This window comes from Balaenoptera musculus, chromosome 2, assembly GCF_009873245.2.
Source record: "Balaenoptera musculus isolate JJ_BM4_2016_0621 chromosome 2, mBalMus1.pri.v3, whole genome shotgun sequence".
Taxonomy (NCBI): domain Eukaryota; kingdom Metazoa; phylum Chordata; class Mammalia; order Artiodactyla; family Balaenopteridae; genus Balaenoptera; species Balaenoptera musculus.
This window is the reverse complement of record NC_045786.1, coordinates 113,987,601-114,000,311: the sequence shown is the minus strand read 5'-3', so window position 1 is coordinate 114,000,311 and position 12,711 is coordinate 113,987,601. Positions and strand designations below refer to the sequence as shown.

Sequence of the window (12,711 nt, the reverse complement as noted above, 5' to 3'; positions counted from 1 at the left end):
CAACTTGATGTACGCTGCATATCTGGAATACCTGAATAGACAACGAATCATCCCAAAACTGAGGCAGTGGACTTTGGGAGCAACAATATATATGTTTTCTTCCTTTTTGTCTTTTTGTGAGTGTGTATGTGTATGCTTCATTGTGTGGTTTTGTCTTTATAGCTTTGCTTTTGCCATTTGTCCTAGGGTTCTGTCTGTACGTGTATTTTTTTTTGGTTTTTTTTTTTTTGGTATAGTTTTTAGTGCTTGTTATCATTGGTGGATTTGTTTTTTGGTTTGGTTGCTCTCTTCTTTCTTTCTTTTCTTATTGCTTTTTAACTTTTTTATTTTTAATAATTATTTTTTATTTTAATGACTTTATTTTATTTTTTCTTTCTTTCTTTCTTTTTTTCTCCCTTTTCTTCTGAGCTATGTGCCTGACAGGGTCTTGGTGCTCCAGCCGGGTGTCAGGCCTGTGCCTCTGAGGTGGGGGAGCCGAGTTCAGGACATTGGTCCACCAGAGACCACCCGGCTCCACGTAATATCAAACAGCAAAAGCTCTCCCAGAGATCTCCATCTCAACGCTAAGACCCAGCTCCACTCAACGACCAGCAAACTACAGTGCAGGACACCCTATGCCAAACAACTAGCAACACAGGAACACAACTGCACCCATTAGCAGAGAGGCGACCTAAAATAATAATAAGGTCACAGACATCCCCAAACACACCACTGGACACAGTCCTGCCCACCAAAAAGACAAGATCCAGCCTCATCTACCAGAACACAGGCACTAGTCCCTGCCACCAGAAAGCCTACACAACCCACTGAACCAACCTTAGCCACTGGGGGCAGACACCAAAAACAACGGGAACTACAAACGTGCAGCCTGTGAAAAGGAGACCCCAAACACAGTAAGATAAGCAAAATGAGAAGACAGAGAGACACACAGCAGATGAAGGAGCAAGGTAAAAACCCACCAGACCAAACAAACGAAGAGGAAATAGGCAGTCTACCTGAAAAAGAATTCAGAGTAATGATAGTAAAGATGATCCAAAATCTTGGAAATAGAATGGAGAAAATACAAGAAACGTTTACCAAGGACCTAGAAGAACTAAAGAGCAAACAAACAATGATGAACAACACAATAAATGAAGTTAAAAATTCTCTAGAAGGAAACAATAGCAGAATAATGAAGGCAGAAGAATGGAAAAGTGACCTGGAAGATAAAATAGTGGAAATAATTACCACAGAGCAGAATAAAGAAAAAAGAATGAAAAGAATTGAGGACAGTCTCAGAGACCTCTGGGACAACATTAAATGCACCAACATTCAAATTATAGGGACCCCAGAAGAAGAAGAGAAAAAGAAAGGGACTGAGAAAATATTTGAAGAGATTATAGTTGAAAACTTCCCTAATATGGGAAAGGAAGTAGTTAATCAGGTCCAGGAAACGCAGAGAGTCTCATACAGGATAAATCCAAGGAGAAACATGCCAAGACACATATTAATCAAACTATCAAAAATTAAATACAAAGGAAAAATATTAAAAGCAGCAAGGGAAAAACAACAAATAACATACAAGGGAATCCCCATAAGGTTAACAGCTGATCTTTCAGCAGAAACTCTGCAAGGCAGAAGGGAGTGGCAGGACATGTTTAAAGTGATGAAAGGGAAAAACCTACAACCAAGATTACTCTACCCAGCAAGGATCTCATTCAGATTCGATGGAGAAATTAAAACCTTTACAGACAAGCAGAAGCTAAGAAATTCAGCACCACCAAACCAGCTTTACAACAAATGCTAAAGTAACTTCTCTAGGCAGGAAACACAAGAGAAGGAAAAGACCTACAATAGCAAACCCAAAACCCAAAATAGCAAACCCAAAACCCAAAAGCAAACCCCAAAATTAAGAAAATGGTAATAGAAACATACATATTGATAATTACCTTAAATGTAAATGGATTAAATGCTCCAACCAAAAGACATAGAGTGGCTGAATGGATACAAAAACAAGACCCATACATATGCTGTCTACAAGAGACCCACTTCAGACCTAGGGACACATACAGACTGAAAGTGAGGGGATGGAAAAAGATATTCCATGCAAATGGAAATCAAAAGAAAGCTGGAATAGCAATTCTCATATCAGGCAAAATAGACTTTAAAATAAAGACTATTGGGGCTTCCCTGGTGGCGCAGTGGTTGAGAGTCTGCCTGCCAATGCAGGGGACACGGGTTCGAGCCCTGGTCTGGGAGGATCCCACATGCCGCGGAGCGACTAGGCCCGTGAGCCACAATTGCTGAGCCTGCGCGTCTGGAGCCTGTGCTCCGCAACGGGAGAGGCCGCGACAGTGAGAGGCCCGCGCACCGCAATGAAGAGTGGCCCCCACTTGCTGCAACTGGAGAAAGCCCTCGCACAGAAACGAAGACCCAACACAGCCATAAATAAATAAATAAATAAATAAATAAATAAATAAAAAATAAATAAATAAAGACTATTACAAGAGACAAAGAAGGACACTACATAATGATCAAGGGATCAATTCAAGACGAAGATATAACAATTGTAAATATTTATACACCCAACATAGGAACACCTCAATATATAAGGCAAATGTTAACAGCCATAAAAGGGGAAATCGACAATAACACAATCATACTAGGGGACTTTAACACCCCACTTTCACCAATGGACAGATCATCCAAAATGAAAATAAATAAGGAAACACAAGCTTTAAATGATAGATTAAACAAGATGGACTTAATTGATATTTATAGGACATTCCATCCAAAAACAACAGAATACACTTTCTTCTCAAGTGCTCATGGAACATTCTCCAGGATAGATCATATCTTGGGTCATAAATTAAGCCTTGGTAAATTTCAGAAAATTGAAATTGTATCAAGTATCTTTTCTGACCACAACGCTATGAGACTAGATTTCAATTACAGGAAAAAATGTGTAAAAAATACAAACACATGGAGGCTAAACAATACACTACTTTATAACCAAGAGATCACTGAAGAAATCAAAGAGCAAATCAAAAAATACCTAGAAACAAATGACAATGAAAACACAAAAACCCAAAACCTATGGGATGTAGCAAAAGCAGTTTTAAGAGGGAAGTTTATAGCAATACAATCCTACCTCAAGAAACAAGAAACATCTCAGATAAACAACCTAACATTACACCTAAAGCAATTAAAAAAGAAGAACAAAGACCCCAAAGTTAGCAGAAGGAAAGAAATCATAAATATCAGATCAGAAATAAATGAAAAAGAAATGAAGGAAACGATAGCAAAGATCAGTAAAACTAAAAGCTGGTTCTTTGAGAAGATAATCACAATTGATAAACCATTAGCCAGACTCATCAAGAAAAAAACGGAGAAGACTCAAATCAGTAGAATTAGAAACGAAAAAGGAGAAGTAACAACTGACACTGCAGAAATACAAAGGATCATGAGAGATTACTACAAGCAACTCTATGCCAATAAAATGGACAACCTGGAAGAAATGGACAGATTCTCAGAAAAGCACAACCTTCTGAGACTGAACCAGGAAGAAATAGAAAATATAAACAGACCAATCACAAGCACTGAAATTGAGACTCTAATTAAAAATCTTCCAACAAACAAAAGCCCAGGACCAGATGGCTTCACAGGCGAATTCTATCAAACATTTAGAGAAGAGCTAACACCTATCCTTCTCAAACTCTTCCAAAATATAGCAGAGGAGGGAACACTCCCAAACTCATTCTATGAGGCCACCATCACCCTGATACCAAAACCAGACAAAGATGTCACAAAGAAAAAACTACAGGCCAATATCACTGATGAACATAGATGCGAAAATCCTCAACAAAATACTAGCAAACAGAATCCAACAGCACATTAAAAGGATCACATACCATGATCAAGCGGGGTTTATCCCAGGAATGCAAGGATTCTTCAATATATGCAAATCAAGCAATGTGATAAACCATATTAACAAATTGAAGGAGAAAAACCATATGATCATCTCAATAGATGCAGAAAAAGCTTTCGACAAAATTCAACACCCATTTATGATAAAAAAAAAACCCCAGACAGTAGGCATAGAGGGAACTTACCTCAACATAATAAAGGCCATATATGAAAAAGCCACAGCCAACATCATTCTCAGTGGTGAAAAACTGAAACCATTTCCACTACGGTCAGGAAGAAGACAAGGTTGCCCACTCTCACTGCTATTATTCAACCTAGTTTTGGAAGTTTTAGCCACAGCAATCAGAGAAGAAAAAGAAATAAAAGGAATCCAAATCAGAAAAGAATAAGTAAAGCTGTCACTGTTTGCAGATGACATGATACTATACATAAATAATCCTAAAGATGCCACCAGAAAACTACCAGAGCTAATCAATAAATTTGGTAAAGCAGCAGGATACAAAATTAATGCACAGAGATCTCTTGCATTCCTATACACTAATGATGAAAAATCTGAAGAAGAAATTAAGGAAACACTCCCATTCACCATTGCAAGAAAAAGAATAAAATATATAGGAATAAACCTACCTAAGGAGACAAAAGACCTGCATGCAGAAAACTATGACACTGATGAAAGATATTAAAGATGATACAAACAGATGGAGAAATATACCATGTTCTTGGATTGGAAGAGTCAACATTGTGCAAATGACTGTACTACCCAAAGCAATCTACAAATTCAATGCAATCCCTATCAAACTACCAATGGCATTTTTCACAGAACTAGAACAAAAAATTTCACAATTTCTATGCAAACACAAAAGATCCCGAATAGCCAAAGCAATCTTGAGAAAGAAAAACTGAGCTGGAGGAATCAGGCTCCCTGACTTCAGACTATACTACAAAGCTTCAGTAATCAAGACAGTATGGTACTGGCACAAAAACAGAAATATAGATCAATGGAACAGGATAGAAAGCCCAGAGATAAACCCACACACATATGGTCACCTTATTTTTGATAAAGGAGGCAAGAATATACAATGGAGAAAAGACAGCCTCTTCAATAAGTGATGCTGGGAAAACTGGACAGCTACATGTAAAAGAATGAAATTAGAACACTCCCTAACACTATACACAAAAATAAACTCAAAATAGATTAAAGACCTAAATGTAAGGCTAGACAGTATAAAACTCTTAGAGGAAAACATAGGCAGAACTCTCTATGACATAAATCACAGGAAGATCCTTTTTGACCCACCTCCTATAGAAATGGAAATAAAAACAAAAATAAATAAACGGGACCTAATGAAACTTAAAAGCTTTTGCACAGCAAAGGAAACCATAAACAAGATGAAAAGACAACCCTCAGAATTGGAGAAGATATTTGCAAATGAAGCAACTGACAAAGGATTAATCTCCAAAATATACAAGCAGCTCATGCAGCTCAATATCAAAAAACCAAACAACCCAATCCAAAAATGGGCAGAAGACCTAAATACACATTTCTCCAAAGAAGATATACAGATTGCCAACAAACACATGAAAGAATGCTCAACATCATTAATCATTAGAGAAATGCAAATCAAAACTACAATGAGGTATCACCTCACACCGGTCAGAATGGCCATCATCAAAAAATCTACAAACAATAAATACTGGAGAGGGTGTGGAGAAAAGGGAACACTCTTGCACTGTTGGTGGGAATGTAAATTGATACAGCCACTATGGGGAACAGTATGAAGGGTCCTTAAAAAACTAAAAATAGAACTACCATATGACCCAACAATCCCACTACTGGGCATATACCCTGAGAAAACCATAATTCAAAAAGAGTCATGTACCACAATGTTCATTGCAGCTCTATTTACAATAGCCAGGACATGGAAGCAACATAAGTGTCCATCAACAGATGAATGGATAAAGAAGATGTGGCACATATATACAATGGAATATTACTCAGCCATAAAAAGAAACGAAATTGAGTTATTTGTAGTGAGATGGATGGACCTAGAGTCTGTCATACAGAGTGAAGTAAGTCAGAAAGAGAAAAACAAATACCGTATGCTAATACATATATATGGAATCTCAAAAAAAAAAAAAAAAGGTTATGAAGAACCTAGGGGCAGAACAGGGATAAAGATGCAGATGTAGAGAATGGACTTGAGGACACAGGGAAGGGGAAGGGGAAGCTGGGACGAAGTGAGAGAGTGGCATGGACATATATACACTACCAAATGTAAACTAGATAGCTAGTGGGAAGCAGCCACATAGCACAGGGAGATCAGCTCAGTGCTTTGTGACCACCTAGAGGGGTGGGATAGGAAGGGTGGGAAGGAGACGCAAGAGGGAGGGGGTATGGGGATATATGTATACGTATAGCTGATTCACTTTGTTATAAAGCAGAAACTAACACACCATTGTAAAGCAATTATACTCCAATAAAGATGTTTAAAAAAAATTGTAATGCAAAAAAAAAAAAAAATGCACAGGGTATTGAGAGGGGTACCTAAAAGGGGTTTGCCTCTGTATTGGAGAGTAGTTAGCCCTAGCCTGAGCAATGCTCAGGTCCCACTTGTTAAAAGTAAGACCCAACTGGATCAAACTGTTTCCACGTAATTTAACTGCCTCCCAGAATAGACGATCTGGGAGGTCAGCTTAGTGATCAGACTGCTTAGTGAGCGTGGATGAAAGCAAAGGGGAAAGTGCCATCCGGAGGGTTGGGTCGCCCAGGCAAACTGTACCCACCTCTCCTTCCGAAGCACAACTTGACACTTCTCCAGGGACCACATGGCCTGTCCCTGAGGTCCAGCCCCTCTTCCTGGGATAAATCCAACCAGACTACCAATTTCAACGTTCCACTTTATAGGTTATATATAACATATTAATTTGGATTCAAGACTTTATATTCAAGGTTCCCAAAGCCTTGACTGACTACGAATGTTTTCAAAACTCTTTAGTCACACATTTGCATGACTCTGGGTAGGTAACATTATTACACGTTGACCCTCCTAATTTCATCCTTAGAGTGTAACCTCATGTCTTATGTGATAGGGTACCTTTATCACATCTCTGCACTAACTAATGTTGTGGATGAGAAATATTAAGAAATATCATGAAGGCAGTGAAAAAGTAGTGCTGTATAGAAAGGAATTAAAGTAACAACTAATCTACTAGTTCTTAAGAATATAGTTGTAGTATAATGTCTTCTAAGCTTTGCACATGGGAGGCATCCAGTAAATATTTGTTGAATGAATGAATATTTTTATTTAATATTGTTTTCAAACTATAATGACATTATGTTATTTACTATTATTGCAAATCCATTTTAAAAGATTTTAATATTTCCTTTCTTGAGATACTATTTTATTTTATATTCAGTAAATTAGACTTTGGTTGCAAAGGTAGAAATTAAAACAAGATTTTTTATTTTTAGTTTGAAGCACTATTTGCTTATTAGAATATGTAATATACATTGTTCACTACTTTTCTTTAATATTTGTTTATTTATTTGGTTGCGCTGGGTGTTAGTTGCAGCAGGCGGGCTCCTTAGTTGCACCTCACGGGCTCCTCAGTTGTGGCATGCGAACTCCTAGTTGTGGCATGCGTGTGGGATCTAGCTCCCGGACCAGGGATCGAACCCAGGCCCCCCGCATTGGGACCGCGGAGTCTTATCCACTGCGCCACCAGGGGAGTCCCTGTTCATTACTTTTGAATTTAATACATTAGCAACTTATCTCTGATCTGTGAGGCTTCTTTATTCCCAGGAACCTGAATCACTTCATCCTAGCCATTCACCAGAATCTTCCAGCCAGACTGCTGATGAGTACCAACCAGCTGGTGGTAGTTTTTTTTAAACAGTTTTAGAGATGGGGAAATGAAAAGCCTAGAATTGCCCCAAAGTGTAGACTTGGAATTGCCTGTGAGAATTGCTTAGAGTGACAGGTCAAGTCTATGTCCCCACACTTCTCCTCTGAGATCTCAGTTTGTTCCTTAATTCTTTGTCATGACAGAAAGTCAGAAGGAAAAATAAATGCATCCTCACACTGGAAGGGGACAAGGTAGTGAGGCATTCTGTGAGGTCCATCATCTCCCAGAACTTTCCCGAACCCACATAGACCCCTTAGAGCAGTGTTTCCAAAGTATGGGTCATGACCTGTGAGTCCTGAAATCAATTTTATGGGTCACTAGATGTAGTGGTTCACCAGAAAATTTTTTGATGAAATAGAGTAGAAACAGAATGCAATACACATAGTGAAGAGCTAAACATTGTTTTACAGCAATGTTTTGTTTCAGTTATAAATATGAGTGTGTACTACATGTGCATGTGCACCTGTGCTGGGTAAATAGATTATGGTAAATATGGTAAATAGTAGACTGTGGTCAGAAAAGTTTGAAATCTTCTGCCTTAAGGGACTCAGCTTCCAGGGTCAGGGAAGGCAAGAAGACCTCAGCAGAAAGAAAACTCTAGCACAGAGAACCTCTTCCCAAACCAGTAAAAATCATGGCTCAGCAGTGAGCAGTACAGTGTAGTGGTTAAGAGCATACCCCGGCTTTGGAGGTAGACTTAGGGAGAAATCTCAATCCTTCCATTCACTAGCTGCAGGACAGGTATCTACAAGTGGGAATCATGGTTGTACTCTAACCTGTTACCTGGTGATGTTGTATGGATTAAATGCAGTAGCACATCCAAAGGCCTTAGCATGTTTCCTAGACCACAGCGGGCTCTCATGAATGATACATGTAAATAAGGGATCTATGGTTCCTTTAGTATCCAAAGTGAAGAAAGGAAATGGAAACTGAGATTTTCTGAAAGTCTCCTATGTGCCAGGCATGTCAAGAAATCTTACTCAAGTTCTCTTATTTAAGGACTACTCTAGAAGTTTTGTGTTCTTGAGTGTTAGAAAGGTCAAGCTATGCTTCCATAGCTAAGTCAGGATTCAAACCTAGGACTGCTTGTGTCAAATTCCACGCAGGTTGATTATCAAAGAATAGTTACCATGATGACCATGAAAAGGAGGAAAAAACAAATTATTTTTTAAACCCAAGATCGTAACCCTTTTCCTTTTAATCGTTTCTAGTGCATCTCTCATCAAACCTGTTGTGGCTCCTGGTGGTACTATTTGAACACTAGGATAGTTTCAGGGTTATCACCATCCACTGGAATGTTAGACCACAAAGGCAGGGGTTTCTCTTTGTTTACTGCTGCATCCCCAGTGCGTAGAACCAAGGAGTATTTGTTGAATGAGTGAATGAATGAATTCCTGTTCTACAGAAATCTACATCCATAGTTGATCTGAAGGAACATAGCACAAAAATAGTTCCTGAGTCTTTAAGAGAATCAATCTATCTGGTGATGCAATGACTCTGGAACTGCCCAAAGACTCATGAGAGCCATGTTTACATGGAACTACCTCTTTCTAACAACAGAATATTATTTGGCTCTCAAGTCTATATTTATTTCTTGCCCCATAGTACTGGGTTATAAAGTAATAGAATAGAAGACATGTAAGACCATAAAATACCCAGGCCATTTCTGAGGTCTTGAGAATCAGACCCCAGTAGGACCTAAGAGTGTGTTTTATCAGTGATGTTGGTAGCTACCTAACAAGAGTACCCCAGGAGTAAACCATCATGTTCAAGCAGATCATTGTCCAAAATGTGTAATATAGAAAGAGAGGAGAAAACTTTATTTGGAACATATTATACAAAGTGATTGATTAGATTTGCCTCCTTAAAAATCCATTTACAGAGAAAATTATATTAAACATCATCTACTGAAGGAACCAACAAAATCTTCATCATCATCAGATTTTTAAGGGAGGAATAAGCAGCTCTCTTTCTTCACTGAGGTTGAAGACAGTCTTACTTTCAGGCAGGGGATGGACTAGATGTCCTTGTTGGGTCCTTCCCTAGTTTATCATGGCATCTCCATCATCATTGAGTGTTTAGAAATCCCATGGAACAGTAGAGATACACAGCAGTATAAATGCGAGTTAAAGCTGAGAAGTGGATGTCTTTTACAAGGGTTAAAAAATTGGGCATTCACTGGGGAAGCAGGCCATAGAGAAAACATAGGAGACCAAAGATTTCAGGTCTCTATGCCTATAATTTTGAATCACTGCCATAAAAAAGGAGTCTATTGATGTCTGGGGAAACTGAAAATGGTCATGGTAAATGGAAGCTGTATGGTTCATTTACTGCTATAAAGGATTCCATCAGCTCTTCTGTAGGTTATTATAGCTGCATTTGAAAATGTGAATGTTCAAGTAAGATTCAATAGCAACTACCCAAGACTGGATTAAAAACTGTGTTTGATGGTTTATCATTTTTTAGAATGCTGGTGAATATAATGATTTACTAAAGAAATCTGAGTCAATTAAAAGGTTTGTTGCAGGAAATTGTTATAAATCTCTGGGTTTGGTTTTGTTTCACAGTTTTTCACCTTTGAGCAGTACAAGAAATTGCTAGGATATGTGTCACTGTCACCAGCATTGGTAAGTGAGAGTATTTATTATACTTAAGCGTGTGTGTTATTTCATACAGCAAAATCTGGAAACAAAAACCCTTTTGATTCCCCAAGCTCAGCTACTAAAATATGAATTCGAGTTATTCAATGTTCAGCTACTTGTTGAAAGCCATCTTCCTAATAACTCACAATTTGGCTATTTTATAGCTCCCAGTGATGAATTTATGATAATAATGATATGTGTGGAAAGGCCCATATGAGATATGGTCAAGAACATAAAGAGGACATTTGTCAAAGACTCTTTTGAAGCCAAAACATGCATATGTTTACATACATACTGCACATATCTATTTATGTGAAAGTCACTGTACCTAAAATTATTTCCTAACAGGTCACTTTTCCAGCTTTTGCTCAAGCTGTATTAAGTATAGGACTTCAGGTCACTCTGTGGTCAGATGCAGGCTGAGGGGCCCTTTATAGGTGGGGAGAATAGTGATCTTACAACGACACATCTCAACTATTACATGAAAGACATTTTGGTGATTTGAACATTGGCCGATGCCACTCCTTTCCTTCTTCGTGATTTCGCTGCTTTTCACAAAACAAGTTAAATTATATTGACCAAATAGGTTCTATCAATATGCGTGCAGCGAGAGCCCCAGAGAGAGCCAATGCACTAATTTCTCCCCCGAACCTGCAAAGCAAAACAAAACAAAACTAAACTAAATCTGCAGTGGCCCTCCAATTGGCAATGTGCCTTCCAACCTCCAGGAAAATCCCCCAGTTTACCTGCTGGAATGCACCTTAGAACTCAGCCAGAGGGGCAGAGTTCTGAGCTTCAACTCCTTCATTACTTTATTTCTAAAGATTCATTAAGGAGAAGTAACTGCTATTTAAAAAAATCATACATACTCCCTTTCTAGGAAGGATCCAATTAAGAAACCTAATAGTGTCACTTTGTTTCGTGACAAAGAAACCTCTGGTCCAGCCTCCTGCTTAAACAAGGGGGCTGTGAAGCAGCCTCTCATGGAAGGAGAAGTGGTAGCATGAGTCCTGAAATTAGCTGAGATTTTTTTTTAATTCCTCAGTGTCTTCCCTGACTGTCTCCCTTCACTTTGAAAACATCTTGTTAAAGAGAGGATTAAAAACTTCCTAGCAAAGGACAGTAAAATACCGTTTCCAGAGGGCCGTGGCTGATCCTGTGTCGAGCATTGGTACCATGTGAGAGACTGCACTTCTGTCTTGAGAATTCAAGCAGAAAAGCATTTGGCTACTTCAGCTCCTCTCACCGAATTCATGCAAACTGTATACAGTTTTTCTCCTTTCTTGAACTCATTTATTACCGTTTCTTTTTGATACAGCTAGACACTTAAACAGCCATTAAATGTCCCCTGGTGCTCTCACATGAAAAGCCTGGGAGGCTGGGAACCCAACGGTTACCACTGGTCTCTAGAACAATCTGAGTAACGTGACCTGCTGATAGCTGATCAATTCTTTTGACAAGGGACTGCTGAACACTAGTTCTGACAGCAAATGTAGCTGAGTTTTATAGAAGAACAAAAAAGTGAATTACTTGGAAGATTGCATATAGTAATAAAAACCTGGACATCTGGATTTTAGCTTTTTCAGTCAGAAGAGTTTGGGACTAGTATTTTTTTTTTTTTTCTGCCTTTGGATTCCATGATGGAAGTCTGAGGTAAATCAATAAAATATTTTGGCTGTTACCCTATACAAATATGTTTAAAATTGTAATAAAGGGGCATGAAAGGAAAACATCATTAGTTATTCCCTCTCTCCTAGAATCTGTATCCATTCCCATTCTTCCTCGTGGTGCAACTGTAACAATGGTTTTGTACAGCACTTTACAAAAGGCTTTCACACATTATTTTGACCCTCATAATAACCTTATTAAATCAAAGATTAGATATTGTTGTCTCCATTTTACAGATGAGAAAACAGTGGCTTATAAAAGATTCGGTGATTTTTTTTTCATGGAAAGGCATTTTATTTTAAATATAGCAGTGTGTACATGTCAATCCCAAACTCCCAATCTATCCCCTGCCCCTAACCTTCCCCCCCCCATAACCATAAATTCATTCTCTAAGTCTGTTTCTGTTTTGTAAATAAGTTCATTTGTATCATTTATTTAAGATTCCGTGTGTAAGTGATGTCATATGACATTTGTCTTTCTCTGTCCGACTTACTTCACTTAGTATGATCATCTCCATGTCCATCCATGTTGCTGCAGATGACATTATTTCATTCTTTTTAATGTCTGAGTAATATTCCACTGAATATAT

At 38.3% G+C, this 12,711-nt stretch overlaps 1 protein-coding gene across 4 annotated transcripts in view; it reads left to right on the top strand.

Moving 5' to 3' along the window:
* Positions 1-12,711, top strand: part of SLC25A21 (solute carrier family 25 member 21) — a 513,974-nt gene that overhangs the window by 442,877 nt on the left and 58,386 nt on the right. For all 4 annotated transcript variants that reach the window (XM_036844061.1, XM_036844060.1, XM_036844059.1 and 1 more), the window contains one exon: positions 10,380-10,439. In XM_036844061.1, coding sequence (XP_036699956.1) covers positions 10,380-10,439 — 60 coding nt within the window. The remainder of the gene's footprint in view (positions 1-10,379; positions 10,440-12,711) is intronic.